At 35.3% G+C, this 21332-nt stretch overlaps 1 protein-coding gene across 1 annotated transcript in view; it reads right to left on the bottom strand.

The window, feature by feature from the left end:
• The window catches only part of LOC136249550 (uncharacterized), a 30411-nt gene extending 14362 nt beyond the window's left edge, over positions 1 to 16049 (bottom strand). The window contains exons 1-11 of the mRNA XM_066041592.1: positions 15911 to 16049; positions 12483 to 13714; positions 12292 to 12396; positions 9605 to 9845; positions 9341 to 9520; positions 6310 to 6473; positions 6208 to 6259; positions 2437 to 2775; positions 2082 to 2228; positions 1863 to 2022; positions 1399 to 1503 (exon numbers count right to left, since the gene is read on the bottom strand). Coding sequence (XP_065897664.1) covers positions 1399 to 1503; positions 1863 to 2022; positions 2082 to 2228; positions 2437 to 2775; positions 6208 to 6259; positions 6310 to 6473; positions 9341 to 9520; positions 9605 to 9845; positions 12292 to 12396; positions 12483 to 13714; positions 15911 to 15940 — 2755 coding nt within the window. The 5' untranslated portion in view covers positions 15941 to 16049. The remainder of the gene's footprint in view (positions 1 to 1398; positions 1504 to 1862; positions 2023 to 2081; positions 2229 to 2436; positions 2776 to 6207; positions 6260 to 6309; positions 6474 to 9340; positions 9521 to 9604; positions 9846 to 12291; positions 12397 to 12482; positions 13715 to 15910) is intronic.
• Positions 16050 to 21332: the final 5283 nt, after the last annotated feature.

Genomic DNA, 21332 nt, shown 5'->3' with positions numbered 1-21332 from the left:
TAAGAAAAATTAAACTAGAGTAGGGACCATAATAAAAAGTACTGAAACAAGCTGATTTGGAACAGTATGTAATATCCGATTGTAACAAGAAGCAAATATCCCTAGCGTAAGTGACCTACTATCGAATGGTACCTATTATTGAACATTAAAATCCCGTGATGCATTCAGAAGTTTACAATGTTATTCCACATACTTGTAAGGTGTTTTTATGGAGAATTCCAATAGTGTAGCCTATTCTCAATGAGCTTTCCATCCTTTAGAGTTTATGTGTGGACATCACAGCAGTCTTGATATTCATCGTCACCAACGATGAAATAAAGAAAAAGAACACAGGAATCGCCGTGAAAGAACTACAACTCGAGCGTGACTTTGACGGCTGACTGTTTATCGTTTTTCTTAGTGAAGCATGCATCCGTGAAGACTGTACAGAAGGGGTTGTTGTAAACAAGGATGATATGACGGTGTTTTGTTTGTAATGTGCTGATTTTTACTGTACGCATTTAAGACTAAACGATTCACCATTGTAACTCACAAGTGCATGCTTGTATCAAAACTATACTTCAGTTACAGTATCATGATACTTTAGTTAACACGTTGACATAATAATTAAGAGTGTGTAGATTGCACTGAGGTCACCAGAGTAGGAAAGGTGCTAAACGTTTGATAATTGATCAACGGAAATTGATGGACGTTCGATAATAGGTACCGGTGTTCAATAATTCACCTTATTACGGAATGCAGAAATCCATTCATAACATGGACACTAATCGGATACTATTTCTCAAACTTACGTGAGATATTCTACGAGAAAGGTCCTACCTCCTAGTGAAAATGTGAGGTTTATACTGCTTTCCTGGAGGTATTATGAAGTAAAATATAAACCTTGTTCGATAATTGGTCACTTACACTACTGTGTGCTTCATCTCCACTGCACAGTACAGATATTTGCTTCTTATTGTTTTCCAGCAATTGGACATTACATACCACTCCAATCCAGCTTGTTTCAGTACTTTTTATCGTGGTACTACATTGTCCCTACTCTAGTTTTATACTTGTATGTAATAGAAAACAAGTCAAACTTTGAAGGTGTTTATCTCAGTGATGACCATGCAGATACAACTAAAGTTTGAAATAAGCGGTACCCTACCCCTAGGGAGTTTCCACAGCAAAACTGGTTAATTTCTGTTCAGGCACTATTAAGCTACTGATGGGTGAAGATGGAATTTTCTTGTTTCCTGCAAATTACACACTTGTCTGTTGCCTGTGCTAGCTGTACTTGGCTGCACGACACACGATAGTGATTCAAAATGCATACAGTATACAGGTATCTACTTTGATGATACATGTGAATTATCTACCAGTTAAAACTACAAGTGAACCAGACTGCAAAAAACTTACATATGAGCACAAAAATCGCCACATCTCCAGCATCACAAGATACACATTCAATCAAGCTAAGTGAAACACCACGTCCACCCTTGGTGCAGCTTCCACACAGAAACCCTACAAAAATGATTTAACAGTATGCTTCATGCCTTAAGCCATAATAATGCAAACAGAGGCACATTTGCAATAATTCTGCACTGTCTTTTTGACCTTCTATGCAAATCTACCTATATATATATATATAAGCTAAACTGGGTGTATAATTGTTTTAATTGTTGTCTATTACATTGCAATAGTAGACATGATGCAACGGGTAGTTTGATGCAACACTTTCAAAATTCAAAATGTAGTACATCACACAATAAACTTTTGTGATGATAGGCATTAAATTATAATTGGTGAGTGTAATTTTTAAAACATAATTACCATTGTAGAAGTTCATGGGTGCATTATAAGTGCAAATGTAAAGAATTTACCAGTTCTTTCTTGACTACACTGCTGATCAGGATCATCATCCTTAACTAGACATCCTGATAATTTTCCCTCTTGAGTGCAGTTTTGATAAGATGGTGGAATTTTTGCTGTGACAAAGGGACTACCAACTGTAAAGTTCAAATATCCTCCATATCTTTCTGACTAATAAACACAACCATATGACATCACACAGACGCATGCTGTTAAATGGCAGTACTTACTTTAACATAAACATATTTGTTGCTAGATCTGTCTCTTCTAATGACACTGGTCTGATTATATGCAAAAATACACTTTCCTTTATAACTGTTGTATCTATAGGCAGCATGACAACATTGCACGTCAACAATCACTTTAACATCATAAACCTGCAACAACAAATATAATAATTTTGGATCATTACGTAGTAGGGAATTAAGTTACATCTGAACTAATGATCATTTGATAAAGCATTGAGGTACAAATAAATAACATTTTACTCTACGTGTACATTCTCAACAAAATGCTCTACTTGAACAGCCATTTTAATTATGAGTTCAGATAACCAATCCTTTAAGCTATATAAAAGTCACATACCATTTCTCCATTGGATGAATCTATCAAGTTTAAAATAAAGGTAGAATTAGAAATGTTTGGCTGTACACGTGTACAGTTATGATGCTCCAACCATGTAGCATTGCGTAGCATAAAGAATGCATTTTGAGTCATACTGACTTCTCTACTCAAAGCAGCAAAACCAGTAGTACTGCTGTTAAGATCTATTACAATACCAGATGAGACAACTTTTCTGATGTTATCCACTGGTTTAGGGTAAGAATAAACTGCATATTTGACGTTGTTGTTCTCATCCAAAGCATGAAGATATAATTTAAATACTTCTCCAGGTGAAGCAGATATGGTGTTGTTTTTATTCCCCTACATTTAAATAATACAATTTACCAAAGTCTTACATAGTTTATTGTGTTACTTAACCAATAGACGTACACCAATATTACAAATAGGGTTGGGTAATATTGTATCACAATAAACATGGGAGTATTTATCATGATAATTTTGTGAACATTAGAAAAGCCATGTAATGCAAGTATATTAGCTGTAACTTGCATTGGTATGTGCATCCCATAAGTATCTCCTAAGTCATTAGCATAGCTATATGTGACCGAATTTTGGAAAATCAACCATATGGGCATATTTGACACTTAAAATATTTAATGACCAAAATAATAACAAGCTTTGTAGTGCAAATCTAATTGTTACTACTAGCCATTATCAATACCTTAAATTGCTAGAAAATTCTTTTATAACTCTGCTCTGCTCATAATAGTAGCCCACTAAACATGAAAATTCTAATTAATTCACGTGCATCCATTGGGTGATTTTCCAAAATTCGGTCACATATACTAATTTGTTTCATTTACAGTATTTTATTTTGTACGCAATATTATGTCAAGATGTATCATGAAATTCGACATATCACTATACGTATATGTATAACAATTTGTGGCTTTATCACAACAACAATGATGCATCAGTGTATTGGCCAACTCTAATTACATTGATCAGTTTCAAGTCTATACTCACATCTGTAAAAGTGACTTAGTCTGGTCAAAAAATGGCTGCTGTAGTGTAGGGACTTTTGTAAAATTTGTATGGGTGACTATGGGATTGAACGGGAACATCTCAGCCAAGAAGGAATATATTGAACTGAAACTAGCAGGCATGGCTATACAATAAGTACATAAAAGCCATTTTCAGTTGATTTTCAGAACAACACTAGATTCTTATTCTTTCAGCTAATTTATAACCATACCTGCCGGTTAGAGCTCAATATCTTCCATCTTGGCTGAGATATTGCCATTCAAAAATTTCTTCCTATAGTCACCCATACAAATTTTATCAAAGTCCCCACACTATATACAGCAGCTATTTTTATGTCTGTGACGTAACCTCGGATAAGGCTCATTAATCCACTCTTCCTGGGCTAACTAAGAAGTTTAACCAATGTCACCAGACACCAAAGTTTTGTGCACTACCTAGCTTTTTAGTATATACAACATAGTCTCTTTTTTCATCTGTTTTTCATACTGACAAAATAAGACAAGTATGCATGGTATCAAACCAAACAATCAATAATAGTTACATTTATATTAGTATTAAATTGTTTGAAAGTATAATTACCGTATGACAGGAAAAGATGAATTTGATGAATTAGTTAAATCTGTCAACTTTAATTCATCAAATGTCCATAAGCACCTTTAAAAGTTTGTGCTTAGATCTTATGATTTCTTGATTTTTAAGTTATCAAGGCTGAAGAAGATTTGTCTACTTTTCATTCTGTCAAAAATTTTCTGTCACATGTATAGTATATTTCATAAAGTCATATTCCTCATCAATCATGTTTATGATCCATTATGTTGTGCTATATCTCACAATAATGAATATTGATTACGCTTTTGAAGTATAATGGGCATGAACACAAGCATGATGGTGTGTGGGTGTGTATAATTCACATGTTACAACTAATGTATTTCATTTAGGTACACATTATCCACACAAAAACAGCCAAGCTGTATACAATGTACGGCCTTCAAAAGCCTGGATGAAAAAAGTTGTGAAATCAAAGGTGGCGGCCATGAAATGGCTGCAATGATGTTGATGATAGAAAATTTTATTAATGCACAAAGGCCAATATTAAATTTATTATCATCCACACCAATGCAGCTATTTCATGGCCGCCACCTTTGATTTCACAACTTTTTTCATCCAGGCTTTTTGAAGGCTGCACCTTTTTTATATATATATATATATACTGTATTTACTCAATTTGTGCTGCACCCTCGAATTGTACTGCACGAGTACCGCAGTGCGATACTATTTGAAGGTCTTTATCCTTGTTTCTGAAAATTATTTTAACTGTACCACACTCTCAAATAGTACCGCACTATACTTTTGTAATTACTCTTTACTAGTACTCTCATACTTTTAGTATTAATCTCCATCTCAATTTAAGGAAGGCATTGTCCTGGTAAAACTTAAATGGCTGTCACATTATCGAAATTCTGGATATTAGTTAGTAAATTGACCACGTAGCATGAGGCGTGACATGTTTGTGTTGAGTGATCTTGTATAGAAGAAGTAAGTAGCAATGTGTTGTGATTGTTTTATAAAATTAAGCTATCATAGAGTGACTGGTTTAAAATATTAGTAGCACACCCCCGAATACTACCACAGTGTGCAGTGGCGGATCCAGGATGGGGCATTTGGGGCAAATGCCCCCCCCCCCCCCCCCCCTTCAAGAAATTGCATACAAGATCGATATACTCTAATAGAGCAGTCAATTACTCTAATAAAGCAGTCACAATGTTCATGAGGCAGTGTAGCTTACCTATGAAGCTACAAATAGGATTTTATTTTACATAACAGACGTGATATAGTAGGTAAGGATAACTAGCTATAATTGTTGTGACCTTTTTTTTTTTTTTTGGTCTTCAACTGGTTTTCAGTAAGTTTTTTTGGTCTTCAACTGTTTTTCAGAAAGGTGCCCCCCCTCTTTCGAAACTCTGGATCCGCCCCTGGTGTGGCACTATTTGAAGGGTTTTATCCGTATTTTTAGGCAAAAAATAGTATCCCTGGGACACAAATCAAGTAAAAATGGTAGCTGTTTTTGAGCGGATTTTTTTTGTACTTTAAATATATACCCAAAGCCAACCATAAACTTTGAAATTTGTCTTACACAAAGCATTATTCTTCTTATCCACAGAGTGCAATGAAGATGATATAACTAGTGCTCTACCAATACAGAAAATACTTACTAATCCAATACCAAAGCCAATTTCATAGTTATACCAATATTTATTTATTATTTATTTATTATCAATTTTTGTCAAACAGACTGGGGTTACACAAAACGCATAAGCCTGTACAGGGTGCTTCTCCACACATAAAATACAACACAACTACAAAACAAAATTGACAACAGCTACAAAAATGAAAAACACAATCATACATAGCTACAGTAGAATTACACAAAACACTATACAAACATAAATCGTTAGTGTCTACTTAAAATACGTAGCAGAAGCTGACAGCACATCAAAAGGAACTGAGTTCCAAAGAAACACACAATTTACAAAGAAGGAATAGCAGAGAGCATTAATTAGGAGGGTAGTAAGCGAATTGTCAGTGAATGAGACCGGGTTAGAAGATTATTACTGAACTGAAAATAATCAGAAAACTTAATAGGAGTAAACTGAGCTATGTAGCTCTAGGTATACTAATGGTAGCCTGACTGTATGTTACACTAAACATGACATATCTGTCTCAAGCTTGCAATTGTGTACCACTTACCAATACTAAAGTGTGTGGGGCTGTCACAAAACTTTCACTGTGACTGTTGTTTCTATGTTAAAAATGAAAACAGTTTTTTTTCATTATGCATTTTACACTTACGTGAAATTAAAGATGGTTTTCACAGAAAACACGGATTTCTCATAATCTGTACTATTGTTTTTAACAAGTTGAGGTAGAATACAATTTCGAATATCTTCAGCAAAGAAAGCTTGGCCTTCCCCATCCTCTTCTGTAACTTCGTTATCATTAAAATTAAACAACGCCTGTATAATTTCATAACAAGTATGCACTAACAATTAATGCAATATGAATGCATAACTGCTAATAATCACATTTATATGACCAATATTTTGCTCTCTCTGTGTGTCTGTATGTGCGTGTGTGCGTGTGCATGCATGCATGCATGTATGTATGTATGTATGTATGTATGCATGTATGTATGTATGTATGTATGTATGTATGTATGTATGTATGTATGTATGTATGTGTGTATGTATGTATGTATGTATGTATGTATGCATGCAGTACAGTGTTGGGGCGGTACTTTTAAAAAGTAATATATATTACTTACTACTCGTTACTGCCACTGCGATGAAACACGCTACAGTTATATATTACTTCAGTTTAAAAGTAACTAGTAATATGTTATATTACATATTACACAAGATATAAAGGTACTTCATTAAGTAATAATATTATAGTAACTTGCTAGTTAAGTAACGAGTTAGTACTTCGTTAGATAATAATGTTACAGTATCGTGCTAGTTAAGTAACCGCTAGTACTTCGTTAGGTAGTGATATTACAGTAAAATGATAGTTAAGTAATGCATTAGTGCTTCGTTAGGAAATAATATTACAGTAATGAGTAGTAATGCGCTACTTCAGTAATGCATTACTTATGTAAAAAAACAATCCGTTACATATTACTAGCATAAGAAATGTAGCGCATTATATTATTTTATTACTGCATTAAGTAATAACGTGTTACATAAGTAATGCGTTACACCCAACATGTATGCATGTATATGTCTGTCTGTCTGCATGTGTGTGTGCACGTGTGTGCATGCATGTATTTATGTACACCCACCAAGCTGTAACATCAATGGGTGCATGGTGTTAACCAGGGAACCAACTGTATATGTCTCACATAGCAACTGAAGGTTTTTGGGTGCCCACACCTTCACCTGTCCTTATATAACAATAAATGCTCCCTACAAACTTTCCAGGAACCATACACAGACGTAATGCCAAGGTATTTAAACTAGTCACAGAAGTTAAACAGTATACATCTATAGTGGAACCTCAGTTGTCCGAGTCAGTTATCCAAGTCCATATCTCTGAAACTGTGTATAAATAACCTTTAAATAACATAATAAGAGCATTTTAAAAATATTAGAATTATCAACTACCCTAATAGAACAGTCACTACTCTAATAGAGCAGTCGTTTCCATAGTTCGGTTAACCGAGAATCCAGATAAGTCTGAATCTAGATAACTGAGGCTCCACTGTATGTGCACTCTCACTTCAAAGAGTGAATTAGAAAGAGATAATACCCCCTACTTTGCTTAGCACACATCAATCACTACCATGGATAAACAGTCCATAATAATAAGTATAAAAGAGAAAGCAGAAATGACAGGGCCAAAGACTCCCTGAATTCTACAATGATGCTAAACAGTTTACAGAATTAAACTCATTGCTAGCATTTTGCAAACAGCAATGCCCTCTACATCATGCAGGTTTGAAACTAGGTCAGTACTGATAACCCACTGAACCAGAATCTTTCTCTGTGAATTTTTAATTTTGAGAAGCAAGAATCTATAGCATTGCACAAGTGTTCTGCCTATTATGCTAGCATTATGCTCAATGCTTTCAGGCACCTATTATGCTCATAATTATGCCAACATAATCAGCTAACTTTCTCCAAAGCAAAACACAGTTGTTCAATACCACTGATGGCTACTATATTAAAACACCCATTAACTGTAAGGATACCATATGGCATATTCAAGCTATAAACCTGACAGCAATAGAGATTTAGACATGTTATAACATTCTTCATGCATTAAACCGACCGGTGTGCCTATCCTGAAATGGGCACATGCCTAAAAACACACTAACATGGGTAACCGGATCCTTTGCACACTAGTGCTCGTAATGTAATGTATAATGACCTGTTCATTCATGATGTGTTACATACTAACAAGATTTTTAGAGCAATAACCATATAGTCTACACAAGGGAGGGTAAGTTGCAAATTTGTAATACAGCTTTTCTGTCAGATGGACTTTATGTACGCATGTGCATGTGTAGTTATAAAAGCAGCTTTAATGTATGTCACTTTGATAATAAACAGACTAACAGTGCTGTTGTGTTTTAGGGAATATTTGACCACTGCTGGCCAATGTAGAAAGTGCCCACATAATTGACAGACCGATTTTTACCACTACATTGGCTTTATAGCATTCTTGTGGTTGCTATTATTGATATGGTCAAATATCTTAGGCAATAGCAAACACAGTTTAGGGTATTTTATGCTTTCGTCTGTGAGATATAGAGGCTTATATAGAGTGAATTCTCTCTTAAGAAAAAGTCAGTGGTGAAAGTGGTTAGTACATATGTATATTAACTAGGTGCATATTAAACACTAGCTTTCTTATAGCTGTTTTCATCATGTTTGCTATGTTCCATAACTGAAAATGGTCAATAAGGGCTTGCCTGTGTGTATCCTGCATGGGTTTATGAGTATATGCTCTCTATATTGGACTCATACAGTAACAAGAAGATTTTAATGGTGAGCATGGCCTGTAGTGAAAATTCTGTTTAGAACTCTAGCCATATGCAAGTACCAAGAATCCACGAAAACATGACTGAGATAACTTAAGAGGGACTTTGTTGCATGTGCTTGTGTTTTAAAAGTATCATGAGCTCCACAATAAATTATCCAAATGTTTACATAATCACGTGCATAATTACTTAATAGCAAACAAATTAATCACTGATTAGCATAAGGCAATGAAGAACTTTTAGGCGAAATTTCCACAGCTATATATATATATATATGGTAACTGGTATCATCGTAGTAGCTGCTTGTACAATGCATTGTGTGTGAAAACTAAAACATCTTACTTTCCAGTTGTATTGGTTGTTTTCATTTTCACATCCAATGTTGTATTGAAAAAAACAATTGTTGTTCAAAATCAATGTGGTATCATTTAATCCTCTGAAATTCTGTACAGCAATTGCTCCTCCAAACTGTGAAGCACTGTTGTTGACAAACACAATACTTGTGTTTGGAAATAGTTGAACCTGGGTAAATATGTGAAATACTTTAGTAAACTGCTAAGTAATAATTATACAGTACTAGCTATATTACAGTATTAATGACTGTACCAAAGTGAGCTCTCCAATTCGTAATGCACCACCAAAAGCAGCTCCATGATTGTCATAAAATCTCATTTCACCTTTGATGTCAACTCTTGAATGATACATGGCTACACCCCCACCATAATTGGTACGAAATGTGTTGGTGCCTCTAAATCTCACTGGAAATCTGATTCCAGACACAGCACCCAGAAATCCATACTGATATGAAAATAATGTTGGTAGCAAGTTACGATTACCTTCAAAAGTACTGTAAAATGTATCATATGACATTAATACACATATACAAACATTGCAATGATAAAACAGGTAACATGACTAGTAACAGCTATACCAACCCAATTACAAATGGCATAGTTTAATGGACACTTTAATCCAAAATAAAATCCATAAATGACCTTTCACCATCACTTTATAAACTCATACCATCAAGCACATTTTAACATACATTATCATACAGCAGGGTTCATTAGTAAACATCCCTGAGCCTTAATTAGTGCATCACATTAAAGAGCTGTTTAAAGTGAAGCGATCAAATTCATAATATCAGCAATGAATTAACTTTTTTGAATGAATAACAACTGTAATAATACAAGTACACAAATACATATATTTTTAAAATTAAACACAAAAAAGTACTGAAACAAGCTGGGGTAGTGCATGATATTAAATCACAGTAAAACAATAAGAAGTGTTATATCCCTACTGTGCTCCTCCAAGATAACATAATGGAAATGCACGGTAGGGATATAACGTTTCTTATTGTTTTACTGTGATTTAACATCATACACTACTCCAGCTTGTTTCAGTACTATTTATCGATGTGCTATGGTCCCTGATCTAGTTGAAAGTTCCAAAATTTTTTGTGTACTTGTTTGTTAACTTTTTTTGTGAATAATTATTATGATTAACACATACCTCATCTGAAATGTCACAGCGCACCCCAGCTATATCAATTGTCGTCTGAAAAGTGAAGCATCCGTTGTCAGCTATGTTCAACCCATTACACAGCATTTCAAATCAAGAACTGTTCAAAAAGTACCTCTGCAATCCACACATACCAAAAGAAAGGAATGGTGCAGCATGCCCCGGTTATATCAATTATTGTCTAAAAAGTGAAGTATCCATTACCACTTCATTGTCAGCCTGTTACACAGCAGTACGAATCAAGAACTGTTTGAAAAGCACCTCTGCAATCAAAATAGCCACTATATGGATGATTTCCATTACAAAGGAAAGCCATTACGTGCTACCGCCAAATCAACACTTTTTGCTGTCAGCAAAGATGAATGAGACACAAAGGAGCCTAAGGAGGACACTGGTAAGTCCATGAAGAATGTGTACATACTGCGGTATGCCAAAAGGCACTTCTCAAGCCGACACAACGTTGAACAGTGAAAAAATCAAGCCTGTAGCCTTAGCCATTGTAGAGTTATGCTTGTCTGAAGGCATCAGTCAGTTACTCAGTCAGTCAGTAGAAAATTCTATTGAATAATTTTTTAAAACTCTGTAGCAACTTGCAATTGTTCAAAGTATTTCGGGTTGATCTGAGGCTTGTTTGGGCTTAGTTTTGCCTAACCAATACTGCCGCATCGTTGTCAGGGAAAATTGAGGCTGGTTTTTGGGTGGTGTTATTTCGTGGGCCACGCCTACTCCTTTGTGGTCCCTACTATACAGTACATACTAGGCACAATAAGACAGGCTCATAGCACATAGTGTTCAAAGGTCCTGTACATGTATTTCTTCTACAGTGAGGCATGGATACTTCCTCTCAACTAACACAAAAATCTTAACCACTGTAACTTCGCAAATCATCACTGCCACCATGATGACAACCTTATGTTCAACCATCGTTTCAAGTACCAAGTTATTCTACAAGTATGGCTGAATGTGTAATTATCAAACAGTATAGTAGTACTGTTTAGTAGGGGTTTCTTTAAAATTAATGGCACCCTCAAAATGTTGCATTAACAAACACCATAGAAATACCACACTAAATGAAAATGACTTTTAAAGAATAGTCCTAGTACAATTTCCAGCATTAAAAACAATTACAAACGGCTGAATATTCATTTTTTAAAAAGAATTCCAAAATCCGATTTTTGGTCTACCTACCTTCCAGCCTGACCACATTGGCAAGGTTAGAGGTCAAACAAAGCCACTATTACATGCCACAATAACAAACTCAGAGGTGGCATGTTCCTTTTCTGGAGTATCTGTCTTCTGTGCTTTGACTTTCCTTTAATCTTCAACTATATGGTCATCTTCTTCTTCATGTAAGGAAACCATACCAAGGTATTAATTTCTTTATCGGAACTTTCCCTAGAGGACCACATTTAGACACCACAAAACTATTTGTAAGCTACTGAAAGAGGGAGTAGATATGTGTAACTAAATTACACATATAAGATGACCACATGGGACAATGCTCTTAAACAATCAGAACATGCTGTCACTCCCTTAACAATCAGTTTTGGGTGACCACATCCCTTAATGCAATCAATTATTATTTTTCTGTAGGAAAACAAGTCTATTGCATAGCTCACTCAATATGAGCATTGAGATCAAGATACTGTAATAAAGCAGTGACAGCCTCATGTGTATATCATAGATGAGTTCTGGTGTAGTTGTGGTAACTAGTACACATGATTTCAGTGGATAAGTATACAAAAAAGATTAATCGCATGCTCTCTTACCAGTTTTTTATCTCAATAGGCTGACTGGCAACATCAACACGGGCATATGATGCCACCCCAAAAGCTGTTCCACCATACAGTGCAGTGTTGCTAGTAAAGTTACAGCTATACAAAAAAATAATAACAAATCAAACAATGCCATATAACAAAAATTACAAAATGCAGAGAAACAGAAACCATTAAAAACATACTTAGTGAAAATAGCTGTGTTAGTATCAACACCTTCTTCAACTTCTGAAAGTGCATCACGGACAACAAAGCCTACAGCTCCAGTAATAATTCCAAAATTGTCAAAAAACTTTGTCTCTCTCACAACAAGTCTATTAAAAGCTGCCTGACCATAAAGGCCAACACCAATGGCTCCTCCTAGTCCACCAGATAAGCCTACATCACTGAATGATGCATTCTGTATCAATTTAGTAATAAAATCAATATCAGAGAACTTGGTAATTATTTTCTGAATAAAAGTTTCAACATTTGACTTGTTCACCATCTCATTATAGGTATTTAATAAATGTCCAAGAGCTTTGTTTCCAACAAATTCACATGCAAAAATATTCAATGTGACATTAGCTGAACTGTTGGATATCATTACTACTCCTCCTCCCTGGTGGATTGCTACATTGTTGGAAAAACGTGTTCTAGTAACACTTGCATATAAATTAGTCACTCCCATTGTTTGAAGGTTCATCCCACCTCCATTTCCAAAAGGTATAAATGCATATGGTCTTGTTTCATTAGATACCTGAAAGTTAGTGATCTTATAAGATATATTGTCTGTAAAAGTACAGTTATGGACTGAAATTGTAATGTTGTTTTGATTTCTAAAAAACAAATAAAGGCCACAGCCTCCAGTGACAGTACCATTGGACATTCCTATTAACCTTGAATTAGTGTCATTATGCAGTTGAATGTTATTAAAGAAATGACAATTGCTAATGCTAATATTGTTCCCAGATACAATTTGAATTCCATTCTCCAAGTTACTGTGAAACGTTGAATTGTTAATAGTTAAATTTGTTGTGTTATAAAAGTACAAGCCAGAAGTAGTTGTTCCACAATGTGCAAAGCTCAACCCTGAAATAAAAATGTTATGACAATTCTCAAACCCAATGCCATTGTGAGGATGATTACTCTTAGAACATGATACAGTAGCTGGTTCTGTGCAGTTGGAATGTTTTATAATAGTAATGTTTTCAAAGTCAATAAAATTATTAATACTTTCATTTTTAGCACTGTAATTTCCAGAATATACTAAAATTGTGACAGATCGATTGTTGTGATTGCTGGTAGCATCAACGACTTGGTCAGAAAATGACCCATTGTCTGGTCTAATAGTGTAACAGTGTGATTGCTTCTCACAGTCAAATCCATACAACCGAGTTATGAACACATTAACAAAGATCCAGCATCTAAATATCATCTGTACAAAATGTATAAAAGCAATTTACTTCACGAATATGAAACATTCAAAATATATTAGTTAAAAATTTTGTGTTCAGATTCTCTGAGTCATGTTACTCTATAGATCAGCTGGCTACCATTATCCCATTGGTTGTATACTGTTCTCACCAGTTATAAATGTAAAGTTGTGCTCAATTAGCACTGTACAATAATAAGACTGCTTTTCTTCATGGCATATTCACGCAGCCTTCAGAAATATATGCTGCATGGATAAGTACATAAATGCAACTAAATGGACATTACCACTGAATTTTAAAACTACTACAAAGGATTAGCATTTATAAAGCCAAATCAACATGATACGTACATCAATGTAACTTCATTTGATATGTTGCACCTTGATTAACAGCAATAAGGGTCCATGCGCAGCAAAAAAGTGGCACCTTACTCTTTAACAGTAGCAACTGTCAATGATAAAATTTGGTACTACCTTACAACATGTTCACTGGCATTTATTATCTCAGCTATAAGCACCTCATACAGGCTAAACCTGTTGTATACCATACCACTGTGCCACCACTGCCAGTTACCAATTAATATAATTTATAATACTCCTTTCAACACGGCCTAATCTATTTTGTGGACTGGACTCACGAACTGGACTCACGAACTGGACTCACGGACTGAGCTGGAACTTTTAACCACGAGTCCAGTCCACGAAATAGATTATGCCTTTCATAAGCACTGCTAAGGTGAAATGGATGTGTCTTATTCCTTAGAGGAGAAAATTCTTATTATATAATACCTGCAGCAGGGTGCACGTTTCCTAATCCTAATGCAACCAGTAACCTAAACCATACTAGATGAATGTTCTAGAGCAAAATTTTGACCTTCTGGTCTCCTCATATAATATTGCTACAAAAGTGCTTACCTCTCTGCCAAATAGGACCCCCCTACCCCGGTAAAGGGTCTACACTTCCAAAAAGCCAGGTGAATGATGTTGTAAAAATGGTAATGCCGGTAAGCATTTTAGAAATGGCTGCAATGATGTTATTGCTAATCATATTCAATTACTTCTTTTTCTTGTCTTTTTCTTTACTACAGGAAGAAGAAAAAGTAAGACCTTTTAATCTGTATTGTATATTTAAGCTATATAATTGGTGTAATATTATCTTGTACTAATAGGGTGACTTGTAACATAGCTGAATGGTCTACAAGGTGGCTGGTTGTAAAGCTGAACAGAGTGGTTTATAATGTAGCTGAACTCTCCACAAGGTGACTTGTAACATAGATAAGCTCTTTACAGGGTGACTTGTTTTCAGATAATGGTGACTTGAAATGCATATAGTAGTTGAACTCTTTTCACAACTCTGTTATTGTGGCAACTACAATGCATGCACATAGGTGTTGATTCACGGACAGCGTGTCAATTACTTTCCTGTGCAGATCATCATGTTTATATGGAAATCATCAGTATTTCTGTACTGACTGGATTGTTGCTGAAGTGCACCTTGTTTATGTGTAATGGAGCGAAATCTCCAGGGTGCATATTCACATGCAAATTTAATATGTCTGGCAGATATGGCATATACATGCAGGTTCACAGTCATAAGTTATTTCAGTAAACAAATAAGTATAACTGAGGAAAAAATAGGGATCATAGAAATAAACATGCTATATACCTTCACCTGAAGATATATAACTATGTTAATACACATGGCTATTGCTATGACTACCAATCAAGAAGAAGGAATTTAATGTACACTATAGTAAAGCCAAGAGTTCATCATTAAACGCTCAGTCTTGGTAGCTACAGCTGTAGGTGCATGATCATGACCTTTTTTTTAAAAATTTCCTACTGATGAATATAAAATTCCTATTGTAGCTACTGCTGAGCCAATTAAGGTTTGTTCCTCTGTGTTTCAAAGGGACTGTAGATCAAATATGTCTACTGCATGCAGCAATATGATGTATTGATGGCCCTTGTTCACACTATGGCACATAGCCACCCACAGCTTTTAGCTAATTGCTAGCCACGCCCAAAATAAACTTTCATTATTCTTATTAATACACTGACTACTGATCATGACTATACTGAGTCCTGTCGACAGAAAGTAGTACTATAGCAGCCCCATAGTTGTCACGGTATCATTGTCATTATATTTAACCCTGCACGCATACTGCCATACACATACTCAGCTAGCTAGTTCCTTACATGTAAGGCAGTACTCCGAGCAGTTGTCATGCCAGCCCACTATTTCACCAAACTAATTGTATCAGTGAATCACGCGAGAAATCACCGGTCCACGGACCGCGACAGGCTACAGTCTTACAAGGATTCGGAAAAAGATGAGTCCTAATAAGGATTATCGTGCACATGATAAATTAACCGCATAGCCAGAATTACACGTGACTTCGTTAATTAACTCTTGGAGTCTCAGCGCTACTGGCTGCGACTGCAGGCAGATATTCAAGTGCTTAAGGTAGCTATGGAAATTTAGCTGTCCATACAGGCATCGAGCCGATCATGAGTTAATATATAGCTATAGCATTTAATCAAAAATTACTTTTAAAAAACATGACTAGCTAGCTAGTGTATTAAAATGCTTTGATTGAGCAAATGATTTTAATTATCTATTGTGGCATAATCAGCTAGCAGTCCATCACGAAATCTCTCCCAAGAATTGTCTCCTTCAAGCATTCTTGCTGTTGCATCTGACAATGTCCTCATCTTGTTACTTCCAGATTGGAACATTGTGCTCCACTTCTGAAGCTTAGCTCTGTGTCTAGTCAACTTTCTCTGTATGGTGGGATTTAAGTCTCTAACAGAGTCAGTCTCATGATTCTCATCCCCATCCCATTGAGTGGTGAGTAGCTATCCATTTATTCCTATAGCATACAAACTACTGACACCAAATAATCCATCTCCATAACACTTCAATGGCCTTAAACACAAGATAAAATAAACAGTAAACAAATGGAAGGATCAGTAACAAGATAGCCAAATGGTCACTGTCTGCATGTGCTCTTTGATCAGTATTCAGAAAACAAGTAGAAATCAGCACAAGGTCCAACATGATTAGCCACCATTCCACCAGGTTTGCCATTTTCTGTGTGTATGGGTGTACTCTTGAAGTGATTATTAGAATCACCAGAGCAGCAAATGTCAGAGCAAACTATGCAAATAACATCTAATAATAATAATAATAATAATAGCTACTCTAGTATCATAATCTATATAATTTATATACCTATCTATAACCTCCTATTACGTATGCAAATAGAACAGTTATCTAGGGATCTGAAGCATGCTCCCACAAGAAATTAGATTGAATTTTGTAACAATTTTGCCTGAATTTTTTAATGTTTAATTGAGTACGTGACTACCCCGATGACAGCTCCATTAGAGTAGCTGACTGCTCTATTAGAGTATCTCAATCTTTCACAGTGGAGGAGCTGTAGCCCCTGGTTGTTATGCTTAGCTATGCACAATAGTAAGCAAATGCATTGAGGCCTATGGTAAAAAGTGTGACTTACTTTAATACGTGTACAGTAAATCAGATATGCTTCTCCTAGGCCGATAATGGTAAACAGTAGCTATACATAATCAGTGAAATAAGCCAAGACATGGCAGCTGTGGTAATAGGGTGATTGGATTTTGCTACTTACATGGAATATGCAATAGCCCTTCACCATATAAAAAGTTGAGCACAACATTTGAATTTTGTCTATTGATATTGTGTTCTTAACATTGTTGGACTCCCTGCTATAGCTACAGGCTTTTAGCCTACTTGTGGTTCTACAGTGAGATTGTAGTTGACGTTCATGCAACTAGCTTTTGAAGAAAATGCTATACTGCACTAATACCCAAACTTTCACCCAGTACGGTGCAGCATGTAACTTTATCTCAGTGTATTCACTGATGAAAATTTCAAAGGACAAGTATATCACTACAAACAATAGACGTCTTCCTATGTCATAACTACTCCACCATTCATGTTTTGGTCTTACTCCAGTTCCTACAATGTCTTGTATTGGGCCAGTGTTCTGTTGGAATGAATTAAAATGCATGAAACAGTAATTAACCAAGTATCCTCACCTTTAACCTAGTAGACTGCCAGTACATAAAGAGGTAATGGTATCAAAAACAAAACCGATACAATTACAGCAAAAACTCCATACTGAACATGTCCTGTATCAAAGCATTCCAGTGATCCATCAAAATAGTATACCTGATAACAAGTGTAAGACTTGTGCATGTATTTAAAAACTTACCCTTTTCCCTCTGAACTCAAGTGGCTCATACACTTGTATAAATTCAAACAAGCATCAGCAGTGTAGACATAGATATATAATCAATACCAAAAACCAAATACCATCAACAGTCTTTTTTTTTGCTCAAAGGGACAAGAAATCTAGCACTATATACACATTCAATGGATACAATGTAATGACAAGAGTAGAACCAGTTTGTTCACTTACAGCACAATGTGTGTGAGTACACACATTGCCATGAGCACTGGTGGTACAAAACCAAACATGGCCACTTGTACAGGACTCAAATTTGGTGAAATACATAGCCCTACTGGCATGTAAAAGCTAAAGCCAAAGAATCCTGACAAGTAGAAGTGCTAGAAAGTAAGCATATAAATAGATAATTTAAAACATAAAAACAAAGCAACATCTAACGTTGTCACTAGTACAAATTTATCATACCCATTGCCATTTATGACTCCACTTCTGTAGACATATGCTACCACCTGTCAACAGAAGGGTCAATGATGCAATGAACACTGTTTGTTACCCTCCATTGTATACATCCACATTCTACAAATGTATCATACCATGTACCATTTGTTGTTTTCTTATGACTACCATACTTTCTGCTTGTGTAACCATGCTGTTAATACCCACTTCTAGTGGCTAGTGCATATCCATAATTGTTTAATTCACCATACAAACAATATATATTCCTTATGTAGCTAATGTCTTTGAGCAGGCTGTAGGACCAGGTGTCCTATAGACATTCAGCACTTGTGCTGTAAAGCATTAATAAATATTGACCAGATTTGTGAAAAGGGGTCTTCCACACACATCCAATTCTATGAACTCGGAAGACCATAACTCTGTATTCACAAAACATATTACCCTGAAACTTTCTCCATCCACTAAGCTATGTTGGTGTTCAATACTGACAAAATTTCAAATCAATAGCCGTTTTTTAATCTTAAGATATGAGTTGTCAAAGTTGGTAAATTGGATGTGTGTGGAAGACCCCTTTTCGCCAATCCGGTCACATTATTTAAAAAAATAAAAATAAACTTCCTAACTTTCATCAAGAACAAAGTACTCAGTATAGTAGCAGTAAGTAAAGTCTGCTTACTTTTACATGGCCACCAGATCCAATTTTGGAAACTAATAGACTGTTCAGAAATTACCAAAAGTGGCAACCAAAAGTAGCCTTTTTCGGTAAGTTTTGATGGCTCAAAAAGTTTGGGCAGTGGAGGAAAGATGCCAAGTTTCTAGTTGCCATCTTTGGCATTTATGAGCAGTTCAAAAGTTTCCAAAACTGGCAGCTATTGTTTTGCTTTGAGCAATCACAACAAATGGTGCTCCAAAGCTACCAAATTTGTATTTTTACTTATAAAGGATGATAAACACATTGATTGTGGGATTTAGCTTGCCAAACGTTACCAGAAGTGGCAACTTTTTAATGCTGAGAAATCAGTGAGCAGTTCAAAAGTTACCAAACTTGGCAACTTTTGGTTGCCAGAAATTACCATTTTTGGAAATTTAGCTATTTTTGGCAACTAAACATATAACTTTTTCATGCAATGCAAAGTTGGAAGTTTTTGCGACCAAATTGGCAATTTCTTAACTATACAAAATTATCATAGTTATTAGACACTTTTCAAGCTGGACAAATGTTGCCAAAATTGAAACTGTTCTAAAATTGGCATTGTCTGTGTTGCTTTGAACAACAACTAGATGGTGCTTAATATGTGTTATCCCATATGATATGCAATAAATGGGTTGATTTAGTAACTGCAAGTTAATCAGTTTCTACAATGTGCAAGTGTTAAGATTGTCCATATCACATCTACTTCTTAATGACCCTTGTACACCTACACTTGGCCAAGGGTGTAAATTCCTTGCATTGTCGGTTGTTTTTTTTCTTCTGGTACAATTTCATTGTCTGATGATATAGGAGATATAGTAGCCTCTATTTGTTCTCTTCTCTCCCACTCTTCTTCAGCTTCGTCCTCATCATGACTTGGCACATCCACAAAATTGCCATTGGAGCTACCAACTCGATTGCCATTGCCATCGAGTTGTACTTTTATATAATAATATTATATATTGTTCAGTTATTTGTAGATTTTAACTGCTTAAAATATGAGTGTGATCAACAAGCTACCGATGAAATGTACATATCTTATTTACTTTGTTAGATGCCTCACTTTCAATAGTAGCTGCACTTGAGTGATTCCACAATCAATTTAAAAAACTTAAACAACATTTTATGAGTAGCGGTAAATTTTGAATAATCACCACATCAATTTGACAACTAAGGTATACTATAGCGTTTAACCACGTAAATATGGAACTCATTTTAAGGGATAACTATAACTATATTGTTCTTTTTAATATCAGTCAGGTTGCTGTAATCTAGTACAATCACAACGTCCCATTACTTTAGGCAGGCTAGTATGTTTACTTTCAAAAGTAATCTTTTTTGCCAAAAATGGCAATTTTCCACCTACAACACAAACTTAAAGACACCTTTTTATCCGCATAAAAAATTCATTCATTTTTTGTTATTCTTCTTTTTGCAACACTTCAGAAAAATCACTATAACTCGTGCATGCTTTAGTCAATTTTCTTCAAATTTGGAGGGCAGTTGAAACTGATTGCCTGAAGAGATACAAATAAACTACAGCTCTGTATGCTTGAGCTGATGTATCACTGAAACCATGTAATTCAAACAATACTGATTTACGGGAACTGTCAAAGTAACACCTACATGGGCATTCTTATCTGGCCAAGGCACTTGAAGTCATGAATTAGCAACCTCCACTTGATAAGAATTTCTCCTTCTACAGGTCATCCCAATTGACTCCATCGGATATACTGAGATACTCTAATAAAACATTCATATAAATGTTCATCTATTAACAGATTCATTAAAATATAAGGGAACTTTATTGTTGGAAATGATGTGGTGCTTTATTTCCATACACTAGCTGCTTGAAATGTCTTTGTTTACAAGAGTGGTATATCCCCAGTATATGGAACAGTTAATTGTTTGGTATTTTAGTAGTTTTTCAGTAAACCTACATTCACTGATGTTTTACTGAGAGTTTAAAACTTGGTAAAACAATTATGTTCCATATACTAAAAGCTACTGACACTTTACTATGGGTACAACTACAGTAAAGCAGCTTAACAAATCAGTAAACTAAGAACCTTCAAGCAGTGATATGCGTTCAGATTGTGATAAGAATATTATTCTAGACTAGATATTATACTGTAAATGTATGCAGGCAATACAAACCTGATGTGTCAGTGTGGGCTTATACTGCTATGCTAGTTTGCAGTTTTTAACAATGAGGATAGACTGTATATTTATATCCGTT

The sequence above is a fragment of the Dysidea avara genome, chromosome 3 (assembly GCF_963678975.1).
Source record: "Dysidea avara chromosome 3, odDysAvar1.4, whole genome shotgun sequence".
NCBI lineage: Eukaryota > Metazoa > Porifera > Demospongiae > Dictyoceratida > Dysideidae > Dysidea > Dysidea avara.
This window is presented reverse-complemented; position numbering and strand designations above follow the sequence as displayed.